The sequence below is a fragment of the Tamandua tetradactyla genome, chromosome 19, assembly GCF_023851605.1.
Source record: "Tamandua tetradactyla isolate mTamTet1 chromosome 19, mTamTet1.pri, whole genome shotgun sequence".
NCBI classification, from domain to species: Eukaryota; Metazoa; Chordata; class Mammalia; order Pilosa; family Myrmecophagidae; genus Tamandua; species Tamandua tetradactyla.
This window is the reverse complement of record NC_135345.1, coordinates 2,148,185-2,168,979: the sequence shown is the minus strand read 5'-3', so window position 1 is coordinate 2,168,979 and position 20,795 is coordinate 2,148,185. Positions and strand designations below refer to the sequence as shown.

At 64.7% G+C, this 20,795-nt stretch overlaps 1 protein-coding gene across 1 annotated transcript in view; it reads left to right on the top strand.

Annotated features, from left to right (window-relative positions):
* Positions 1–20,795, top strand: part of ZFYVE28 (zinc finger FYVE-type containing 28) — an 82,578-nt gene that overhangs the window by 8,606 nt on the left and 53,177 nt on the right. The window contains exons 2-6 of the mRNA XM_077136239.1: positions 15,640–15,780; positions 17,323–17,460; positions 18,962–19,164; positions 19,690–19,779; positions 20,676–20,765. Of these exons, the coding sequence (XP_076992354.1) occupies positions 15,640–15,780; positions 17,323–17,460; positions 18,962–19,164; positions 19,690–19,779; positions 20,676–20,765 (662 nt within the window). The remainder of the gene's footprint in view (positions 1–15,639; positions 15,781–17,322; positions 17,461–18,961; positions 19,165–19,689; positions 19,780–20,675; positions 20,766–20,795) is intronic.

Sequence of the window (20,795 nt, the reverse complement as noted above, 5' to 3'; positions counted from 1 at the left end):
AGTGTAGACGGGGCCTTGGAAGAGGCTGTTGTCCCTGAAGGGGTGGGCTCGCCTGGGTGGGGTCTGCGCGGAGCCCCTCGCGACGAGGCCCGGGAGCCGGGCTGGGCCTGAGTCCACACGCGCGAATCCTCCGAACAAAGGAAACCAGGGCGCGGCGGGGAGAGCCGCCGTCGGGGCAGCCGGGGACAGGGCGTGCGGCCGTGGGCGGAGGAGCCGCAAGCTCTGGGCCTTGAGGCGGGCGGGCGCAGGCCTGGGGAGGCCGTGGGGGGCCCCGCCCCCCAATCCGTTGGGTGACGTGGTCGGAGCAGCCGGGAGAGGGAAGCAGCAGGCCTCTGGGGAGGGGGCGGGGGAGGGAAGCGCGGCTGGGCAGGGGCCGGGGGCCGGGGGCCGGGGCTGGGGCCGGGGCCGCGTGGGGAGGCGGCGCCCTCCTGTGTCCCGGGGAGAAGGCGGGTGCGCGGTCTTGCCCAGCCCAGGGGCCGTGGGCCTGACCGGTGGTCCTGGGGGGCATCTGGGCGGTGGTGGCCTGTGCAGCCGCCTGCACCGTCTCCTCGCCCGCCCCCCCGTCGCTGCGCGCGGCCCTCGCCCCGACCCTCGGGCCCGACCCCCAGCCCCTAAGAAGGGTCGAGGCAGCTGGTCCCCGGCCAGGCCTGGAAAATCCTTGCTGGGTGAGCGCTGGGCCGGACTGTGTTTGGCAGGATTGTGTCTGAGGGTTGGGGCAGCGCGGGGGCCTTGGGGACCATGTCTGGTGGCAGAGGTGTGGGGTGGGGTCTCCTGATGAAGGCACCCGCCTGTGGCACCTTGACTTCAGCGCCCCAGCCCGGGACTGTGGATGATACCGTGTGTTGTTCACACCGCTGAGGTGGTAACGTCACAGCTGTGGGAAACTCATGTACCCTCCTGGCTGGGTGTCCAGGGAAGGTCTTGCACACGCACAAGCTGGGGGCGGCAGGGTCTCCCCGAAGCTGTGCTGACAGCCCAGAGATGCGCCCCCAGCGAGGCCAGGGTGCACAGCAACCGCACAGGGGCATGGGTGGCAGGAGGCAATGTGGGCGGGGTGATGTGGGGTGGGGGCATGGCGTGGCAGGGGCGTGGCATGGCGTGGCAGGGGCACCCCCGCGCTGACACCACCCGGAGGCAGCAGCCGCAGGGCAGATGGAACCTGTCATGCATGTGCTCACCCCCCCCCACTACACGTGTGGCCGCAGCGCCACCGTGGGGGGCCACGTGTCGTAGGGTGGGGGTGGTGGGGGCTCTGGGTGGGGAGGGCTGTGGGCGGTTGCGGGTTGGGGGGCTCTGGGTGGTCACCACACAGTGCGGAAGGGCGACCTCTCCATGTGGGGTCCACGCCTGCCTCCTTGGAAGGGAGAGCCCAGCACGCGGGGCCGTGGCGCTGCTTGACTGATCCTGTTCGCGGCCCACAGGGGAGAGGGCAGGGGGGCCGCTGACCTTTTATGCCGCGGGTGCTAGGAGATGTGGGGTGCCGGCCCCAGCCTGCCGCAGCCGCTGCAGGAACCCTGGCCTGGGCGATGGGCCATGGGGAGCTGCTGTGCGGTGGCGCAGCCACCTTCCGGGGAGGCTCTCCCCTCGGCACCTTCAGAATGGTGCCCAGGCGTCTGCCAGGGTTTGGGAAAGGCGAGGCGCCTTCTCCTTTCTCTTCCTGGGACCCCAGGGTTGGTTCAACGGGGACATACTTTTCTGCGTTTTCATAAACTGCAGCTGAGGCGCTGTGGGCGCAGGCGCTAAGCCTGTGGACGCGGTGCCAGCTGTGTGCGGGGCGCAAGCCGGGGTGTACCCAGGGGTGGGGCTCGCCCCTGCCACGTCTCCTTTGAGTTGTGTAAGAGCCAGGTGAGGGGAGGCAGCATGGGAAGGTGCACTGTGAGCTGTGGAATGTAGGTGTTTTTAAGTCATTTTATAAGACGTAGGAGTCGGTACAGTGCTGCCCGATGTCTGATTAAGACTGTTTGTTTCCATCTGTCTGTCTGACCTGCAGGCTCGGACAGCCCCCCGGCCGCTCCCGGGGGCAGCGCTGCAGGAGCAGGAATGCCACAGCCAGACTTCTTTGAGACCCCCGCCTCTTTCATATATTACGTTGTTATTATCGTTTTGTTTCTAAGGTTGAGTGATCAGGCATTGGACTGATTCGTGATCTGGCCTGAAAGTGACTGCTGGAGACTCACAGCGGAAAAGCTGAAGGTCCCAGAATATGGTGGGGTGCCATGGAGGGGGCAGGGGTGGGATGGGGGTGCAGGCTGCTGAGGAGGGGGTGGCTTCTCTCTGGGGATGTGCCAGCCCCAAGGGAGCTGCTCCCCCCACCCCCCCGTGCATTACTTCCCCCTCTTCCCCCCCCCACTTTAAATTGAGGTGAAATTTCCATAACAAAATCCACCATTTCAGAGTGATTCTGCAGCATGCACGCTGACAGGCTGTCCACCCACCAGCTCTATCTCCTCCCAAAGCGTTTTCATCTCCCCAAAAGGAGACCTGTTAGCTCTCACTCCCCGAGCCCTCCGGCCCCCGCCCCCGCCGCCTGCTCCTGTTCTCCCTGGATTCGCCGTTTCTGGATGCTCGCTCGGTGTGGACGGGGTCCTGCAGTGTCTGTGTCTTAGGGTGCTGCCCCTCAGCCATGCTGCGGCCTGGAGCCCACTGCCCTGCTGCGCTGCTGACGGCAGTTCGCAGGCGGACACGCTACACTTTGTCCTCAGCCGCAGACACGGGCTGTCCCACCTTCTGGCTGCTGCAGATGGTGCTGCCGAGGCGTTGGGGTGCAGGGGCTCGTCGGAGCCCCTACTTTCCGTTCTTTGGGGTGCCTGTGCAGGTACAGGAGGGCTGGGCCAGAAGGTAGTTCCAGTCCAGCATTTTAGGAACCGCCAGGCTGTTTCCCCGCAGCGGCTGCACTGTTTTGCATTCCCACCTGCTGTTTCTCTGTCAGCAAGAAATTGACCGCTGCTCAGCTCACCACATGCGTGAGCCTGAGGGGACAGCCCGTGTCCCCGCTGCGAGGAGACACCCTGGTCTGCAAAGTCATGACATTCCTTGAGCTGGCCGGAGTGCTGAGGTGCCAGCACATGGACGCGGTTCTTGACGTGCCCCCAGGGCTGCCCGCCCAGGCCTGGGCCCGTGGTTGTGGAGTCCACCCCATGGCCATGCTGTCTGGTAAGGCACAGTTGTCCTTGGGGCCTGGCTTCATCCACAAGCCCAGAAGGAGGGCGGGTGTGCCCAACAGGGACAGAGCAATCCGGGGGCTGCAAGGGGGGGCCAGGGTCGGGAAGGCATGCAGGAGCCAAGGGAGGCCCTGGCCGCAGAAAAAGGGCCCCAGACCTTAGGCTGCGCGGCAGTCAGTTCTCCCCGAGCCCCCCCGCCCCCCTGCGCCCCTACTGCACATCCCACCCGTACACCTGCACCCCTGCACACCAGGGGCTTATGCACGCACAGGCGGCGTTCTGAGCTGCCAAGTCTGTGCCAGAAGGCGAACACCCAGGCAGCAGGTGGACTGAGCTCCGGAGGGCCAGCACCCCAGGGAGAGGCAGGCATGGGGAGGTAAGGGGCGGTGCTGTGCACAGGTCAGAGGACTGCGGGGATTCCACATGCTGGATGTGCCAGGTCCTGGCCGCGTGGTCCCTGAGAATCCCGGGGAGCCCCGACCTGGGCCGGGCGTATCCTCAAGTCCTTTTCCGCAGGCCTTGAGCACTCGCAGAATGATGGCTTCCCTGCGCCCACACCGTTTGGCATTCCCACCCTGCTGTTTCTTTCTAAGCAAGAAGCTGAAACCGTGGCAAGGATGATTTTTCTTCTTTTTAATCTCTGAGAGATCCTTGCCCTCACACGGGGCCCACCCTTTGGGGCTGAAGCACAGCAGTGAGCGTGAGCCACAGCGGCCAGGCAGCCTTGCACAGTGCCCGGATCTCACCTGGCGAAGGTGGGCTGCAAACCCCCAACATCAGGAGTGGCGTCCGTGGGGTGAGGTGGGCTTGTCACCTACACAGTGAACCCGAAGGAAGGTGGGGAAGAAGCGAAGTGGCAAACAGCAGGAGGCTGCCTGGGCTCGGCCACATGCGGGGTGTTGGGGCCGGTGCTGGGTTTTGTGGGGCGAGTGGCCCCAGCTGGGCCTCCGGCATCTCTGAGCTCCAGCTGGTGGCCTTAGTGTCTGCTGCCCGCCCGGGGGGCCGGAGGGTCTAGGCTCAGCCGCTGACAGCCACAGGGTCCAGCTCTGTGGGCGGCCACGCCATCATCGTCGGGGAGGTGGGGACACTCGTCCACCCCAGGGTCCAGTTCCTTGTGTGGTCACTCCTTGGCCTCAGGTGTGGAACACACACTTGCCCTTCAGGGAAGCCCAGGGTGACCCCACATTCCACTTTGTCTGGCTCTGGAGTCCACGTGCTTGGGAACAGGTGGAGGCAGAGGCGCGACCTGGCTTGTCCCCTGAAGCCAGTGCCCCTGTCCTGGGCCGCCCTTCTGGGCTCTGACTGATCAGCAGATGGAGCCCAGATCCCCTGCACTGGTGGAGGGAAAGCAAACAGGGCGGCAGTCCCTGAGCCTCTGGCCCTCCCCCCCAGGGCCCTGCCCCCACCTTGCTTTCACCCCAGGGCCCTGCCCTCCACTTTGCCTCTACCCCCAGGACCCCGCCCCCACCATGCCTCTACCCCAGGGACCCTTAGGGAGGAAAGTCCCCCAAACCACGGTCTCAGATGCCAGCCGAGGCCCGCCAGCAAGCAGGGCTTCCCAGGGCAGCAGGCAGGAGCAGAGTCCGGGGTTGGGAGAGGGCCCAGGGGGTGGGGAGCTTAGGGCCTCCCCTGCCCAGTTTCGGTCTGATGGGCCTTGCTTGCTCCCAGAGCCGAGGGAGGGGTCCGGGCACGGCCTGCTGCCCCTTGGTCCAGACAGGAGAGACGTGTCTCCCTCCCAGTGCAGGGCCAGGCTGCTGCATGGCGCCCCATGGGTGTGCAGGCTGTGCCAGTTTGGGTCTGTCTGAAAAGCCTTGTCCTTTACTCCTCATTCGATATTGCTGGGTGGGAGCTTTCTGATGGTTGCCATGGAGATGCATCTGCACCCATTCAAGGTGGGGTTGCTTACTGGAGCCCTTTAAGAGGGAACCATTTTGGAAAAAGCTTTAGAGCCTCAAGAGCCCACACAGCCAGAGACCTTTGAGATGCAGGAGGAAAACGCCCCCCAGGGAAGCCTTATGAAATGAGGAGAGAAAGCTGGCAGACATCGCCATGTGCCTTCCCAGCCGAGAGAGAAACCCCGAACTTCATTAGCCCTTTCTTGAGTCAAGGTATCATATCTTTCCCTGGATGGCTTAGTTTGGACATTTTCACAGACATTTTAGAACTGTAGATTTGCAGCTTATTAAATTCCCTTTATGAAAGCAGTTCTGTTCTGGTCTGCTGCATTCCAGCAGCTTCCTAACTAAAACGCAGGGCCTGCACTTGTGCGCCCAGAGGGGAGACTGAAGCTCAGAGCCAGGAAGGGTGGGGGACACAGCAGAGGCCATGCCACTCACCCATCACAGCCACAGGGAGTTCCAGGGTGGCGGCCCCTGTGTGGCTGCCCCCAGTGCTTTCTGCCCCCTAGGACCCCCGTGATCTCTCTGCCTGTGAGGGTGAACAGAGGTGACCGGTGCTCGGGGTGAGGGAGGCCCTGGGGAGCAGGGGCTTGGCCGTCTGCAGCCCCGACCTTGCGGGGTTCTGCCATGGCATGAGCTGGCCCACCTGGGGAGTGCGGGGGCCTAGCAGAGCAAGCCCAGGGCAAGGGCTCAGGGGAGCATGCCCAGGGCAGGGACCCAGTGGCCAGGCAGACCTACGGGCAAGGGGCAGAGGACAGACCAGTGCCCCGCGGGCCATCTGTGCCCAGGACCCATGAACTTTCCGGAGGGCCTGAATTCATGCGGACTGGACTCAGGAGGTGGGAACGGGGCCCCCTGGGGAGGGAGCTCTGGGTGGGAAGCCACCACCGGAGCAGGGAAAGAAGCAAAAGAAAGAAAGAAATGGCGTGTTTTGGGGGTTGGGAATGGGAGAAAAAATGGTGTGTTTTGGGGGCATGAATGGGTGGAAGAGGGTGGCTCTGTCGGGGAGCAGACCCTGTAGGCATCTTGCCCAGCAGCACCAGTGCCCACGGCGCAGCCCCAAGACTGCCAGGACAGATGCTGGTTGAGACACTGGGCCTTGCTGGGCCAGGGTCAACGCTCAGGACACCTGTAGTCCCCTGCCATCTTCCGTCTGTGGCTTACGTTTCCGGGACCAAGGTGGCTGCTCAGGACCAGTCATCACATCTGCCTTCCAGCTGGCAAGAAGGCGGAGGTGGAAGACAGGCCTGTGTGCCCCCGCCGTCCCATCAGGCAGAACCTAAGTCATGTGGCACATCTAGCTGCAAGGGAAGCTGAAAGCCCAGGTTCTACTCCAGGGAGCCCTGCGAGCAGCTGAGAAGGGGGGTCTATTGCTCCAGTGGGAACAGGAACGGAGGGCATGGTTGTGGGGTCAGATCTCTGCTGTAGACATAGACAGGCTGCAAAAGGAGAAATGCCAAACAAATGAAGCCCTGTTTGCCTCACCAGCAGTTGTGTGATTACGGGAATGTAGCACATTTTTCACCTGTGTCCTTGGACCCATTCCTGGCCCTTCTGTGGTTCTGTATTGGGGTGGGGGGCCCTGGTGGTGACAGGGGGTGGGAGCAGGGAGTGCCCGCATGTGTGCCCCCTCAGCCCGGGCCCCACTCCCGCCCTGGGCGCTGTGGACGCTGACTGCCTGCCCCCTGGCCCCAGTGGCCCCTCTGCTCTCCCGTCACCTGTTTTGGATCCTGGGCCCTTCTGAGTTCTGGGAGGGACCCAGCCTGCAGAAGCGCCCGCCCTGGGGCTGCCCGCTCCGGGGACGCGGCCCCCTCGGCTCGGCCACTCAAGCCTTTCGGAAGGAAATTTGGTGGCCAGCACGTCCACTTCTCCCCTTAGGTCCCCCCGGGGATAGGGGCGAGGCTGGGGGGCAGGCTCTGGGGCAAGTGGGGTGGATGTGAGGGGGGACGGCCTCAGGCGGGACGGGGCTGGGGCCAGGTCCCCTGCCCGGCACCCCCGTGTGTGACTGAAGAGGCCCCCACGGGCAGCCCCCCAGCATCTCGGTGCTCTGGTGCTTCGGCTTCTCGGCTTTCAATCCAGGTGATCGTGCCATCACCTGGTGCCGTTAAATGGCATTTCTGATGGTGGCGCACATGGCAGCTTGGGTTGGTGTCCCCTCCTGGGTGCCGCAGCAGGGCACACATGGGCACAGGGGGCCGGGAGCACAGCACCACGTCCTCCTGCTGGCCGGGGCAGCGTGATGGCCTGGGGGCCCTGGGCCCATGCCCTGACCCCTCCCTTCTTAGGATGTCCCCCAGCCCGGCGACCCCCTCTTCACTCCATCTGTGACAGTGCCCGAGGGCCATGGGCGCTGGCGTCAGGCTGCAGCACTTCCTTTTGGGGACAGTTCACCCCATGGCACCACGCAGCTCAGAGGGCAGCCATGGGCTGAGGACGTGCCTCCTCACCCTCTCCCCTCCTCACCCGCTCCCCCGGCCCACCCCGTGGTCGCTGACGGCTCCTGGGCATGCGACTGAAATGAAAGTGTGGAGGTGGTGGGCAAGCTGCCCCATGTCCTCCGGCAAGGAGGGGCTCCCCACGGCCTTGTTGCCCGGAGCTCAGTGCCCGTCCTGGAGACGCACATTTCTCCCCCAGCCGTTCTGTGACCTGAGGGCCAGGGTTTGCACGGACGTCAGAGAACGCAGTGCTGATTGTGCTCACACATTTATCACGGTGGTGAGTGGATCTGGAAGAAAAAATCAACACTTGGAGCCTCACAGTCGCAGGACATTTAAACAAAAAATTCCATTCAATTTGGATATCTGTCATTGCCGAGAAACTTGATAGGGCAGGTGATAAAAACTTTCAGACAAAAGTGTGTTACATGATATTTGGGTTTGTTGAAGCTGCTGGAATGGGTTGGCCGTCTTTCTGTATGCTGTGTGCCAGGTCACGTTTCGTTGTCTTCCCACACGAGTGTCCCGCTATTGCAGCACTGTTTGTTGAATTCTTGTTCTGCGGTTTGTTTTTTGGGGGAAGTGCATGGACCGGGAATGGAACCCAGGACTCCCGCATGGCAGGGAAGAACTCCGCCACTGAGCCCCCATGGCCCGCCGCCGGGGCTGACTTTTAATAAGGGAGTTTATTGAGTTAGAACTTTGTAGCTCTAAGACTGTAAAATGTCCAAAGTAAGGCACCGAGAGAGATATCTTGGCTCAGGAAAGGCCGACTAAACATTTGGGATTCCTGTCTAGGCTGGGGGGGCTCATGGCGGTGTCAGCTAGCTCCCTCCGGGCTCCTCCTTTCCAGCCGCTTCCTGGGTGTCTTCCTCCCGCATCTCTGATCGCCTCTGGTGGGGGAGCTCCGAGGCTTTCCCCAAAACGGTTTCTCTTCCAGGGCCCCAGGAAGCGGTGCACCTTGAGTGGGCGGGCCGCAGGTCCGTGGCAGCCACCTGATCGCAAAGCTCCCACCGGTGGGAGCCCCCAAAGCAGCACTGAATGAGGATCAGAGAACGTGACTTTCCTGGGGTTCCCCACGGCTGCACACAGGAGGGTGGAGCTGCACAAGGAAGGGGGATGGAGATGCCTTCCCACGAGGCGGGGCACCTGGCGCCTGTTCCCCCGGTTTGTGCAGCACCCCGTCACATTTACCGAGAGCGGGGGGCACCTCGACGGGTTGTCGGAGTTGGGGTGACGGGCCCGTTTTACTGGTGAGACTGGTCATCAGGCTGGACGGCCTTTCCCCATGGAAGAGCCAGGGGCTGCAGATTTGTTGTTCTTTGGTTTGGCGAGTCCTGCCTTTCCCCGGACGAGGCCCGCACGAGGGGTGCTGCAGGAAGGTGCCCTTGGGGTCTCGGCCACCCCGAGATGCTCTCTGTCCAGTAACCGGCGTGGCCCTTGTGCCTGCCCACCCCTTGGCGGTCAGGGGCTGTGGTGAGTGGGTGCCGGGGCCTTGCGGGCGCTATCCCAGGGCTCAGACTGCGGTGGGACGGGAGCCCCCACGGAGCGCCTCCAGCGGGGCACTACTAGTAGAGGAGCCCAGGAGACCTGGGTGGCACTGGGGAATCTCAGCGGGCATCACCTCGCCTCTCCGCCTTCCTGTGGAGCGGCCAAGAGCCACAGCAAAGCCAGGGCGCAAAGGTGCTGGGCACCAGCTGAGACTGGGACGGAGGCTGCTGCCTGCCCTGGATGGGGAGGGGGGGCAGGGGGAGGGCGGAGGGCAGAGGGCGGAGGTGGGTGCAGCACCAGCACCCGAGTCAGCTCTCGGTGGTTTAATAACTCCCGTGTCTCAAGGAGCTGGGAGCTCTGGGCAGCTGCCATCCCCCCACGTGATCCCCGATGCGAGGTCAAGTGTAGACGTAAACCCTTAGCAGCCACACCGACAAAGGAAAAAAAAAAAAAAAAGGGAAGGACGCAGATGAAATCAATTTTAATTATACACTGTGATTAACTCAATATACTCAAATAATTATTTTTTCAATCAATATAAAATTCTAGCTACTGCACATTCTTTTGTTCAGATTTTGAAGCCTGGTGTGTGTTTTGTGCGGATCCCCTTGTTTCGGACAGGCCCATCTGGGGGGTGCCGTGTCCCAGGTTGTTGCCCCGGTCACCATGGGGGGCTCTGAACCTCCCAATTAGGAGGCTCATGGACTGTTGGGGTGCCCTGTGTTGTGGGGCATAGGATGTTTGGGGGTACCCTATGTTGGCGTCTGTTGGGGATGCCCTGTGTTGGGGGCACAGACTGTCGGGGTGCCCTATGTTGGGAATGTGGACTACTGGGGGTGTCCTGAGCTGTGGAGGGGGTGTGGCTGTTGGGGGTTGGTCTGCATTGGGGAGGGGGTGTCGGCTGTTGGAGGTGCCCTGCGTTGGGGGGCATGGGCTGTCGGGATGCCCTGCGTTGGGGGGCGTGGGCTGTCGGGATGCCCTGCGTTGGGGGGCATGGGCTGTTAGAGGTGCCCTGCGTTGGGGGGCGTGGGCTGTCGGGATGCCCTGTGTGGGGGGGCGTGGGCTGTTGGGGGTTGGTCTGCATAGGGGAGGGGGTGTCGGCTGTTAGAGGTGCCCTGTGTTGGGGGGCATGGGCTGTCGGGATGCCCTGTGTTGGGGGGCGTGGGCTGTTGGGGGTTGGTCTGCATTGGGGAGGGGGTGTCGGCTGTTGGGATGCCCTGCGTTGGGGGGCATGGGCTGTCGGGATGCCCTGCGTTGGGGGGCATGGGCTGTTAGAGGTGCCCTGCGTTGGGGGGCGTGGGCTGTCGGGATGCCCTGTGTTGGGGGGCGTGGGCTGTTGGGGGTTGGTCTGCATTGGGGAGGGGGTGTCGGCTGTTAGAGGTGCCCTGTGTTGGGGGGCATGGGCTGTCGGGATGCCCTGTGTTGGGGGGCGTGGGCTGTTGGGGGTTGGTCTGCATTGGGGAGGGGGTGTCGGCTGTTAGAGGTGCCCTGTGTTGGGGGGCATGGGCTGTCGGGATGCCCTGCATTGGGGGGCGTGGGCTGTCGGGATGCCCTGCGTTGGGGGGCGTGGGCTGTCGGGATGCCCTGTGTTGGGGGGGCGTGGGCTGTTGGGGGTTGGTCTGCATTGGGGAGGGGGTGTCGGCTGTTAGAGGTGCCCTGTGTTGGGGGGCATGGGCTGTCAGGATGCCCTGCGTTGGGGGGCATGGGCTGTCGGGATGCCCTGTGTTGGGGGGCGTGGGCTGTTGGGGGTTGGTCTGCATTGGGGAGGGGGTGTCGGCTGTTAGAGGTGCCCTGTGTTGGGGGGCATGGGCTGTCGGGATGCCCTGTGTTGGGGGGCGTGGGCTGTTGGGGGTTGGTCTGCATTGGGGAGGGGGTGTCGGCTGTTGGAGGTGCCCTGCGTTGGGGGGCATGGGCTGTCAGGATGCCCTGCGTTGGGGGGCATGGGCTGTCGGGATGCCCTGCGTTGGGGGGCGTGGGCTGTTGGGATGCCCTGCGTTGGGGGGCATGTAGCTGTCGGGATGCCCTGTGTTGGGGGGGCGTGGGCTGTTGGGGGTTGGTCTGCATTGGGGAGGGGCCCTCAGCCTGCAGCTGGTGATGGAGGCTGCAGCCCGTGTCCCAGGGCCTCTGCTGCTCTCCTTGCTTGTGCCTCTCCCTTTCCCAGGGAGGATGAGGGTCCTGGGGTGGGGGTGGCTGAGTGTGGCGGGTGCTGCCCCAAGTGGCACAGGCCAACGGGACAGCAGGAGTTACAGGCTGCGCCGGGTGTGGGGCTGAGATGGGGTCCGCGGGCCCTGCCCCTCCAAGTGTACAGTGTGGGGTTCTGCTCCCAGCCACCTCCCCTATCCCCCAACCCCCCAGGCCCTGCCCCCTGTGTCCGCCTGGGCCACAGCCGAACTGGACCCCAGCCTCCTGCTCCTCTGGCCCCCCTGACCCGTCACCTCTGCAAACGAGGCCAGTGCCTGCCCTCTGCAGCACCACCCCCGCTCCGAGGGGTCCCCAGGTGACCCCTCCTCCTCCTGGACTCATGTGCCCCCAACGGGGGTGGGGGCGGCTCCAGGAACTCGGGGCCCGTGGTTGTGTGTGTTACTTTGCTGCCAGCTGAGCGCCAGGTGAAAAGGGAAAGCTGCTTCCTTTCAGGCTGGGGCAGCCCTCGGCACTCAGGGGCCGCCGGGGGCCAGTCCCCACACCCTGGGATTAGGCTTTTTGGGGGGCAGTGCAGGGGCAGGCACCGAGTTAGGGGGAGAAGCCTGTTGTGGGAGCTGAGCCTCCCCTGGGGTTGTGGGGCTCTGGTGGCCGGGTGTCCCCGCAGGCCACGGGAGGACACGAGATGTGTGGCCGGTCCCCGGGGTCTCTCCAGCCGGGAAGGGCTGCGAGGACACAGGGTGCCCGGCATGGCGTCTAGCAGCCCGATGGCCGTCCTCCCCGTGTGCCCACGAAGACCCGCTTAGAGACCCCGATCCCCCATGGTGTCCATGCTGGTACCCAGCTGGTTAAAGGAGCCACTGGGGGTTCATGGGGTCCCCTGTGCCTGCCAGTCCCGGGGCTGGGGGAGCCCCACTTCCCTCGCCGACTCTGCGGGGCTGGGGCCTGCCCTGGGGCAGGCGGCTCTGGGGGGCTGGTGGGCAAACGCCATCGTTTAGAGGGCAGGATGCCCTCGGCTGCCCAGAGGTGGGAGGTGGCAGGGCCATGTGCTGCGAGCCCCGCTGGGGGTCCCAAGGCATCAGTGGCCGTGGCGGGGACGGGGGCCTGGACCCGGGAGGTCCCTGGGGGGGGTGGGGAGAGCAGGTTCATGGTGCACGACCTGTGCCACGCCCCCTGGGCTCAGGTGCTGCCTGAGTCCCCTTGGAGTGTCCTCCTGGTGTGGCCCCCTGGACTGCCGAGGCCCCCTGGAGTGTTCTCCCACTGTGTCCGGGGGCTTGAAGCCACCCCACCGTCCGGGCAGGTTCATGGGCACGTGGGCTGTGGGCTGGAAGCGAGGAGGGGCCTCTCAGTGCCCCCGAAACAGCACGGGGTGGCCCTGCCCACGGCAGCCTGAGCTGCGGGGCCCCAGGGCGGCTAGGGGGTGCCTTGGATGCTCACAGTAAGGGAGGGATGGGCGACTGCAGGGGACCCTCGTCCCCTCAGCAGAGGCCGTGGACACGCCGTGGGAGGCAGAGCGCGGGCAGCCCCCGGCGGGGAGCACAGCTGCCAGGGCTGCCTCCTGGGGGTCGGGGCCCCAGGGTCTGCGTGTGGCCACTGCATGGGACCCCGGCCCTGCCCCAGCGAGGTGCCGGCCACACCCAACGGGATGGCATGACCAGAAAGGAAAAGAGCAAGTACTGGCAGAGCCCAGCGCTCGGGGCTGCCAGCAGGGTCGGGGATCGCGGGCACCCGGCCGCTGACCCTTACGTGGCCTCCTTCCCCCAAAACCCTATGCGGTCCCCGGGTGCAGGAGGCCGCGCCTCAGACCCCTGGGGCCTCTGCCCACTGACCTCCCGCAGCCCTGCTGGTCCCAGCGCCAGGTTGGTGCTCCACGTGCCCCTACCTCACACCCCACCTCTGCGCCCCATGCCCCATCTGCACCCCACACCCCATCTGCACCCCACACCCCATCTGCGTCCCACACCCCATCTGCACCCCACACCCCATCTGCACCCCACACCCCTCCTCTGCACCCCACACCCCTCCTCTGCACCCCACACCCATCTGCACCCCACACCCCATCTGTACCCCATGCCCCTCCTCTGCACCCCACACCCCTCCTCTGCACCCCACACCCCTCCTCTGCACCCCACACCCATCTGCACCCCATACCCCATCTGCGTCCCACACCCCATCTGCACCCCACACCCCATCTGCACCCCACACCCCTCCTCTGCACCCCACACCCCATCTGCACCCCACACCCCATCTGCACCCCACACCCCATCTGCACCCCACACCCCTCCTCTGCACCCCACACCCCTCCTCTGCACCCCACACCCCTCCTCTGCACCCCACGCCCCGCCTCTGTGCTGCATCCTTATCGAATCCCGCATCCCATCCAGGCCTCCTGGGCCTGGTGCAGGGCAGAGCCAAGGCAGGTGCTGGACTCTCGAATAAGGTGACTTTATGAGATCAGCCTGGAGTGAGTCTGCTGTTTCCCTCTTTGAACCCAGGCTGCACTGCTTCTCTGCTCCCCTTTCCTCTCCCTTCTCTACTCCCCTTTTACTGGCCGGCTTGCCTAGAGAGCAAAAAGTTTCCCTCCTGGGTTTTATCTTTGTGTTCTTTTAATAATGAAAACTTTCACGGCTACAAATTTTCCTTTGCGTAAACAGTGACATAATGTGATTTTAAATGGTATCTCTGCTGGGTTCTAATTTATTCTTTTTATGAATTTTTGTTTCCACTTTTTAACAGGATGAGTTTCTTCTTATTCATACCAGTTGATTCCCTTTCTTATGGAAATTTCACTTATTTAAACATGAAATTTAAAAGTTGATTATAAAATGTTGTTGAATAAGCTAGCTGGTCAAAGAGAGTGTGGTGGCCTGGAGTTGTGCACACCAGAAAAATGTGCTCCTCACTTAGCCCATTCCTGTGGGTGTAGAACCATTGCAAGCGGGACCTTTGATGAGGTGACTCCAGTTAAGGGGTGGCCCAGCTGGGGGTGGACGGGGGCAGCCGGCAGCTGGACGTCAGGGGAGCCAGAGGGAAGGGAGAGGAAGCAGGGAGGGGGGCGGGGAGGGGAGGATCGGGTGGCGTGGTCCCCTCCCTGGGACCAGCTCTGCTGAGCACGGCTCTTCCGAGGCTTGTGTGGGAAGTCCCGGGGAAGCCTCTCCGCGTCACCCGGGCATCTGGGCCACATGCCCACCCTTTGGCCAGTCCCAGGGGCCAGAGCAGGGCTGAGGGTGGCGAGTGGAGCCTCCCGGTCCCCGGAGGTGGGGACCGCAGGGCTGCCTCTGGGACCCGTGGGAGCTGGACAGCCCCCCCCCACCCCCGAGTCTGCTCCCCTCATCTAGGACCCCACTGGGGGCTGGGCTTCTCTTTCCACTGCCCGGAGGGTGGGTCCTGGGCGTGGCCATGCCTGTGGCCCTGAGATGCTGCCTGGGGACAAGGTGGGAGTAGGGGGGGGGCAGAAGCTGTGGGGGGGGCCCTGACTGGAAAGTGCATCATAGGAAAAAGGGAAATGACGAAGGATTAAAATAAATTTATATCGTGTCCTGCAAAATACAGGTTATAAGACACCTGTGCCAATTCGTAGGTTGAATGATGAGTGACTTGGGGGTTGATTTTGTGTCTTATGTGTGTAAGTGTACATTGTATGGATGTGAACATGTGCGTGTGTGTACATGCATGCGTGAGTGTACGTTGTGTGGGTGTGAGTATACATGTGAGTGTATGTGAGCATGCGTGTACATGCATGCATGTGGCTGTACACTGTGTTGGATATGAGCATGTGTGTGTATATGTGAACGTGTGTGAGTGTGTGTGCATGCGTGAGTGTACGTTGTGTGGGTGAGTATACATGTGTGTGTGTATGTGAATGTGTGTGAGCATGTGTGCATGTGTGTGAGTGTACGTTGTGTGGGGTGGGGCCCCCTGCACAAAGCACGGCGTTTCCTGCATTCCAGAACCTGGGACGCAAGCGCCGAGAAGTTTCCTGAGCGGGGGCCTGGCAGAGGCTTGGCGGCTGCGGGTCATTCTCCTGGGCTGAGGGGGCCGCTGGTGCCGCGCTTTGGAGCCCGCCCTTCAGGGGCCGTCTGGCCTTCATAGCTGCGCGGGTGGAAACACACCTTTCTAAGAGCAGCTGTCTTCGCCCCGCCGCCCCCGCACCCCACTCCTCCAGAGCCCCTTTGCTGTGGGTCGACCACCGCAGAATGTTCTAGAAGCACGGCGTCTGGGTGGGGGTCTCCTGATTTCCTGGTCCCCATCTGGGGCTGACCCTTGGGTGGGCCTCCGAGGACGGACTCTCGGGAGGGGTGGCCTGAGCCGTGGGCGCAGGGGTCCCTGAAGCTGGGCTGGACTGGGGGCAAGGCCGTCTCCTACTCGGGGGGGGAACCGCGGGCCCCTGCCCACTCGCCCACCCCAGGCGCAGAGGGCGGGGGTGTGCTGGGGGCTCCGCGGACAGGCCTGGGGATGGCGCGGGCGGCAGGGGCAGCGGCCCGAGGTGCCCGGTCACGCCCACTCTCCCTGCAGAGGTCGGACCCGCAGCTGCTGGCACAGTTCTACTATGCGGACGAGGAGCTGAGCCAGGCGGCGGCCGAGCTGGACGGCCTGGACGGACGGAAGGACCCGCAGAGGTGCACACTGCTCGTCAGCCAGTTCCGCGCCTGCCAGGTGAGAACCCTACCCCTGCCCAGGGGGCCGTCGGAGGGTCGGAGCTGTCTTGGGAAGCCCGGGCTCGACTATCTGCTTTGGGGTGCGAGGTGGCCCCTGCCCTGGCACCCTTTCAGCAGAGGTGCCCTGGGGTCGCTGCGGGACGCACCTGAGCGCACCTGGCAGGAGCAGGTTCTCGACGTGGGATGATCACCGCATCCCACTGGCACCAGCAGCTCCTCCCGCTCCCCCTCTGGGCCTGGCCGCCTGGTGCTGTGGGCGGGGCATGCCCCCCTGACCACAGGGGCTTGGCACTACCAGCCAGGGGTCCTCTGTGCCCACCCCACGGGGCCAGGCGGGCTCTGGCTCCTTCTCTTCTTGAGTGGCCCCCAGAGCTCGCTGGCATTTCTGCCCGGATCCCTGTGGGGCGGGAGGGGCGCTGGGGAGGGGTCCGAGGTCCCGCCGCGACCCCCCCCCTGAGTGGAGTCGGCCGCCTTGGGGAGGGGCTGGCCTCCCCTCACGCCCCTCTGGGCGGTGGGTGATGGTGTTGTTTAGGTGAGTCTTGAGGTGAAGAGGGGAGAATGGAGGGCCTGGGGTGTGGTGCCGGGCTGCAGGGGCTGCAGAGCCCAGCGGTCACATCGAAGACAAGATGAGCTCTGGGGGCCAGAGCCGGAAATCTAAGTGGGGCGGGGCCGTGCTACCTCGGGGGTGGGGGGGCCCTGCCTCTCCATCCTCTGGTGGGGGCTGCCATCCCAGCGGCATCAGCCTGGTCAGCCTCCCTTGTCACACCTGGGCGCACCTACTCACCTGTGCGCACCTTCTCACCTGTGCATCAGCTTCTGTTTCCGAGCCTCTCCTTCTAAGGCCCCCCAGCCCAGTGGCACCTCTTCGTAACTCTATGCTGTCTGCCAAGCCCCTATTTCCAGATAAGGCCTGTTCCCAGAGTCTGGGTCAAGGGCTTCTGCTCATCTTTGGGGACAGGCAATTCAAGCCTCAGCCACCTGTGTCCAGGCTCCGGCCACCTCTGCTGGTGGCGACCTTGGCTCACAGAGGTGGCCGGGGTCAGCAGGCCAGGGACGGGCTTCCCGCGTAGAGTGGTGCTGGCTGCAGGCGTGTCCAACTGCAGCATGTACACCCCTAACACACACCCCTAACAAACACCTAGAGAACAGTCATGTGATGTCAGCCACAGAAACGTGGCGGTCTGGCAGGGAAAATTCTCACGTGTGTCTGTCCACCTACAAATTCCATTTCTCCAGCTGTGCCCTGAGAAGCGCTTGTCCCCTGTCCTGAAGGAGACACGGGTGTCCGTGGGGGGCGGGTGGGAGCTGCCGCTGCAAAGGGTGACGTCTACACAGCAGCAGGGAAAGCGCCACAGCGTCGTCCCGGGAGGAGAGAAAGCCGCGGGAGCCCTGGGCAGGGTGCACACACCCGCGGAGGGCGGTGGAGTGTGGCTCTTTAGAGGCTTCTGGAAGGTTGCACTTTTACTAGTCGCTGCAGCGTGCGCAGCGGGCCGGCCCCACTCACGCTCCCAGCACTAGCCTGTCTCCACCTCCGCTGCAGGACCACGTGTTAAACGTCATTAACCAGATCATGGAGGAGTGCATCCCCCAGGACCGCGCGCCCAGGGACTTCTGCGTCAAGTTCCCCGAGGAGATCCGGCACGACAACCTGGCCGGCCAGCTGTGGTTCGGCGCGGAGGTAGTGGGGGCTGGGGCTCAGGGCCGCTGGGCGGGGCATCCCAGGTGGCGGGCGGGGCGCCTCCGGGGCTCTAGCTGGAGATGGCAAACGCGGCTCGGCTGAGCCTTGTTGCGTTGGGGCCTGTGCACCTGCCGGGGAGGCTCAGGACCCCCGTGCCCCCTGCAGGCGCTGGATCCTCGGGGAAGCGCCCCCCCTTTAGACCCTGAGTGAGGCCCCCCACACACACACACCACGCAGGCCAGGCGGACGGGAAGTGTCATGTGCGACCTTCATGAGGCTCTCAGGCCCCCAGAAACGAGGGTCCGAAAGTGGCCCCGCCCCACCCTATCCCCAGCAGGAAGGGTCTCTGCACCCGCTGCCATGGGCGCTGAGCAGGGCTCAGAGCCTCACAGTAACCCCTGGGGCCTTTACGGAGGAAACTGAGGCACGGAGCTGGAAGCGCCGACCCCTGTGAGGTGGCCCAGCCCCACCCCAGCCCAAGACTTCCCGCTTGCACCCCTCTGCGGCCCCCGGCCCCCTCCCCTGGGCCTGGTCAGGGCGTTAGGGGAGGAGGGGCTGCCCTTTGACCTCTAGCCCTTCCTGCTGCCTTCCATCCACCCCCTTCTGAGCGGGCCCCAGACCTTCTTCATTGTCTTGCCAGGAGCCCCTGGAGTGCCCGGCCCCCCCACAATGCCCCCTCCACCCTGCTCCCCCAAGCCCTGTGGTTACGGTGTACTCGCTGGATTTTGTTTGAGGGGGCATTGTCCTTCCCCCGAGCCTCAGCTTTCACCTCTGAAAGTGGGGTGCTGGGCCCAGGCAGCTGTGGGAAAAGGAGGGTGAGAGGCGGTGGCGCTGGGGGGGGGGCGTGAGGCGGGGGAAGCCCACGGCGCTCTCACCTGGACCCCGAGAAGGCTCCTTGCCACCCCCCCCGTAATTTTTCGGGTGGAATCTGGGTTTGCCCCAAACCTGGTGGAGCCGCTGGCTGGCTGCCGGTGGGAGGGACCCCCAGTGGCACCGCACCCCGCGCCAGACACCCCGCTCCGGAGCGTGGGAAGGGTTAGACGTCCCTGTTCTGGGGGAGGCGGAGGTTTCCCAGTTAGCATCCTCCAGGCGTGGGTGTGGGTGTGTGTGGGTGCGGGGAACCTCCCAGCTTGCCGGAGGGCGCAGGGGGCCGATGGTTTCTAGAAAGTCCGAGTTGGCGGCAGAGCCCTTGGCGATCTGCGGAGCCACGTGGGCTGGACCGGGGTGGGAGGGACCCGCGTGACCTCCAGCCTTGCCTGGGCCGCACCCCTGCTTCCCGCGGGGCCTGGGGGTCCTGGTGTAGACCCCGGGCTTTGCCGCCGTGGAGACTTCAAGAGAGACTTTTCTAGAGGGTCCCCGACCACACAGGTGTTTCCAGATGGGAGCAGTGGAGACCCCTGGTCCACAGCGGACGCCCTGGGTGGGGGCCTTGCCCAGCGCGCTGCGGGGACCCGGGGGCGGGCAAGACCCTGGGCCGAGACCCCCGCGCACCCGCCCGCAGTGCCTGGCCGCCGGCTCCACCATCATGAACCGCGAGCCCGAGAGCACGGCCATGCGGCCTCTGGCCACGCAGCTGACGCGCAGTCTGGAGGACGTGCGGGGCGCGCTCCGCGACCAGGCGCTGCGGGACCCGGGCGCCTACACCGACAAGCTGCGCGAGGCGCTGAGGCACTTCGACGTGCTGTTCGCCGAGTTCGAGCTCAGGTGAGGGGGTCTCGGGGACCAGACGGGGGCTGCGGTTTGCCTCCTTGGTCTGGTGAGTCTGGGCAGGGGCTGCTGCTGGGTCGAAGCCCCTGGGTGGCGTGAGGGGGCCGCAGGGGACCCCCTCCTGCCGGCAGCGCTCCCCTCCCAGGAAACTTAGGGCTCACTGCTGGCCCCTCCACACCCCCTCCTCCCTCGGCCCCCAGGTCCAGCTCTGCACCCACTGTCAGCGCCCCTGGGGGACCACCACCCACCCACACCCTCTGGCACCCACCCTCACCTGTCCCCCCCCCACCCTCTCTCACCCACCTGCTCACTCTGCCATAGGTGGGGGTGAGGAGGGAGGGTCCCCTGGGGGGCTGCAGCGGCTCCCGGGCATCGGGGCTTGGCTGGGACAGTGGGGCCTGCAGGCCCTGCCCAGGTGGTCCCCTGTGGGCTGTATCTGTGACCCTGGTAGGGTGGGGCATTGCGCTGGGCACTGCGGGAGCGGGCCCCGGCTGGGGGGTCACTCACTGCCCGTGCCCGCAGCTACGTGTCGGCCATGGTGCCCGTGAAGTCCCCTCGGGAGTACCACGTGCAGCAGGAGGTCACCGTGCTCTTCTGCGAGACGGTGGAGAGGTGAGGGCACTGCGGGCGGGGGGGCCGCAGGGGTGCTGCCTGCCCCTGGACCCCAGGGCAGACCCTGCCCGGAGGGCGCAGGGGAGATGGGGCTGCAGGGACTCAGACACGGGGAGGGGTGAGGGGGACGCAGAGAGCACCCGGGAGCCAAGGGGCCCCTGAAGATCAAGGGGGGCCCCAGGAAGTCTGCCCGGCCCACACGCAGTGGAGGGTCTGCCTCCACCTCACCCTGCCACAGCCTCACCGCCCCGCCTCTACCCCTCACCCCGCACGCTTCCGCTCCTCTCCTCACCTCCGCGCGCCAGGACGGGATTCGCTGGTTTGCAGTTGGGCTGAGCAGGGTTTCCTGGGTGAACTGTTGCTATTGCTCAGACCTGTGCGGTGACCTGAGGTCGGATTTCCAAGAGGACTTTGGGACTAGGGTTCACCCTAGACGTTTTCCCTGAATCACTGGTGCTCTGGTCTTAGGCAGGTTTCTTAAAGCCTGAGGTCACACTGTGCTTTGTTTCTTCAGGACAGACTGGCCTTGTCTGTGTTTTGGGGGTACCTGCATTGCCAGGGGAGAAGGTGCGGGGGGGTCCCGTCCCCCGAGCAGACCCCGACGCTGGCAGGGCACCAAGACTCCTCCTGGGAGCTCCCGTTGTTTGGGGTGGTGTTTCGCTCCCCGTCCCAACCCAACATGGGTTGTTGTAGTTTCCTGGGGAGGAAACCTCAGCCGCTTCCCCCTGTTTCGCCGGGGCAGCGCTGGTTGTCCCCAGGCCCCCTCGCACTCGGCCCATCTCTCCCCATCAGCAACGAGGCCTGGCGCCACCACCCCGGCCCTAGAACCTTCCGGAGCACGGTGGCGCCTCCTCGGGCTGTGCCCTGCCCGCTGCAGCTGCCCGCTGTCCCCCCAGGGCCCTGCGCCGCGGGTACCTCACCCAGGACATGATCGACGACTACGAGCCCGCGCTCATGTTCACCATCCCGCGGCTGGCCATCGTGTGGTGAGTGGTCCCGCAGCTGCCTGGGTCCCC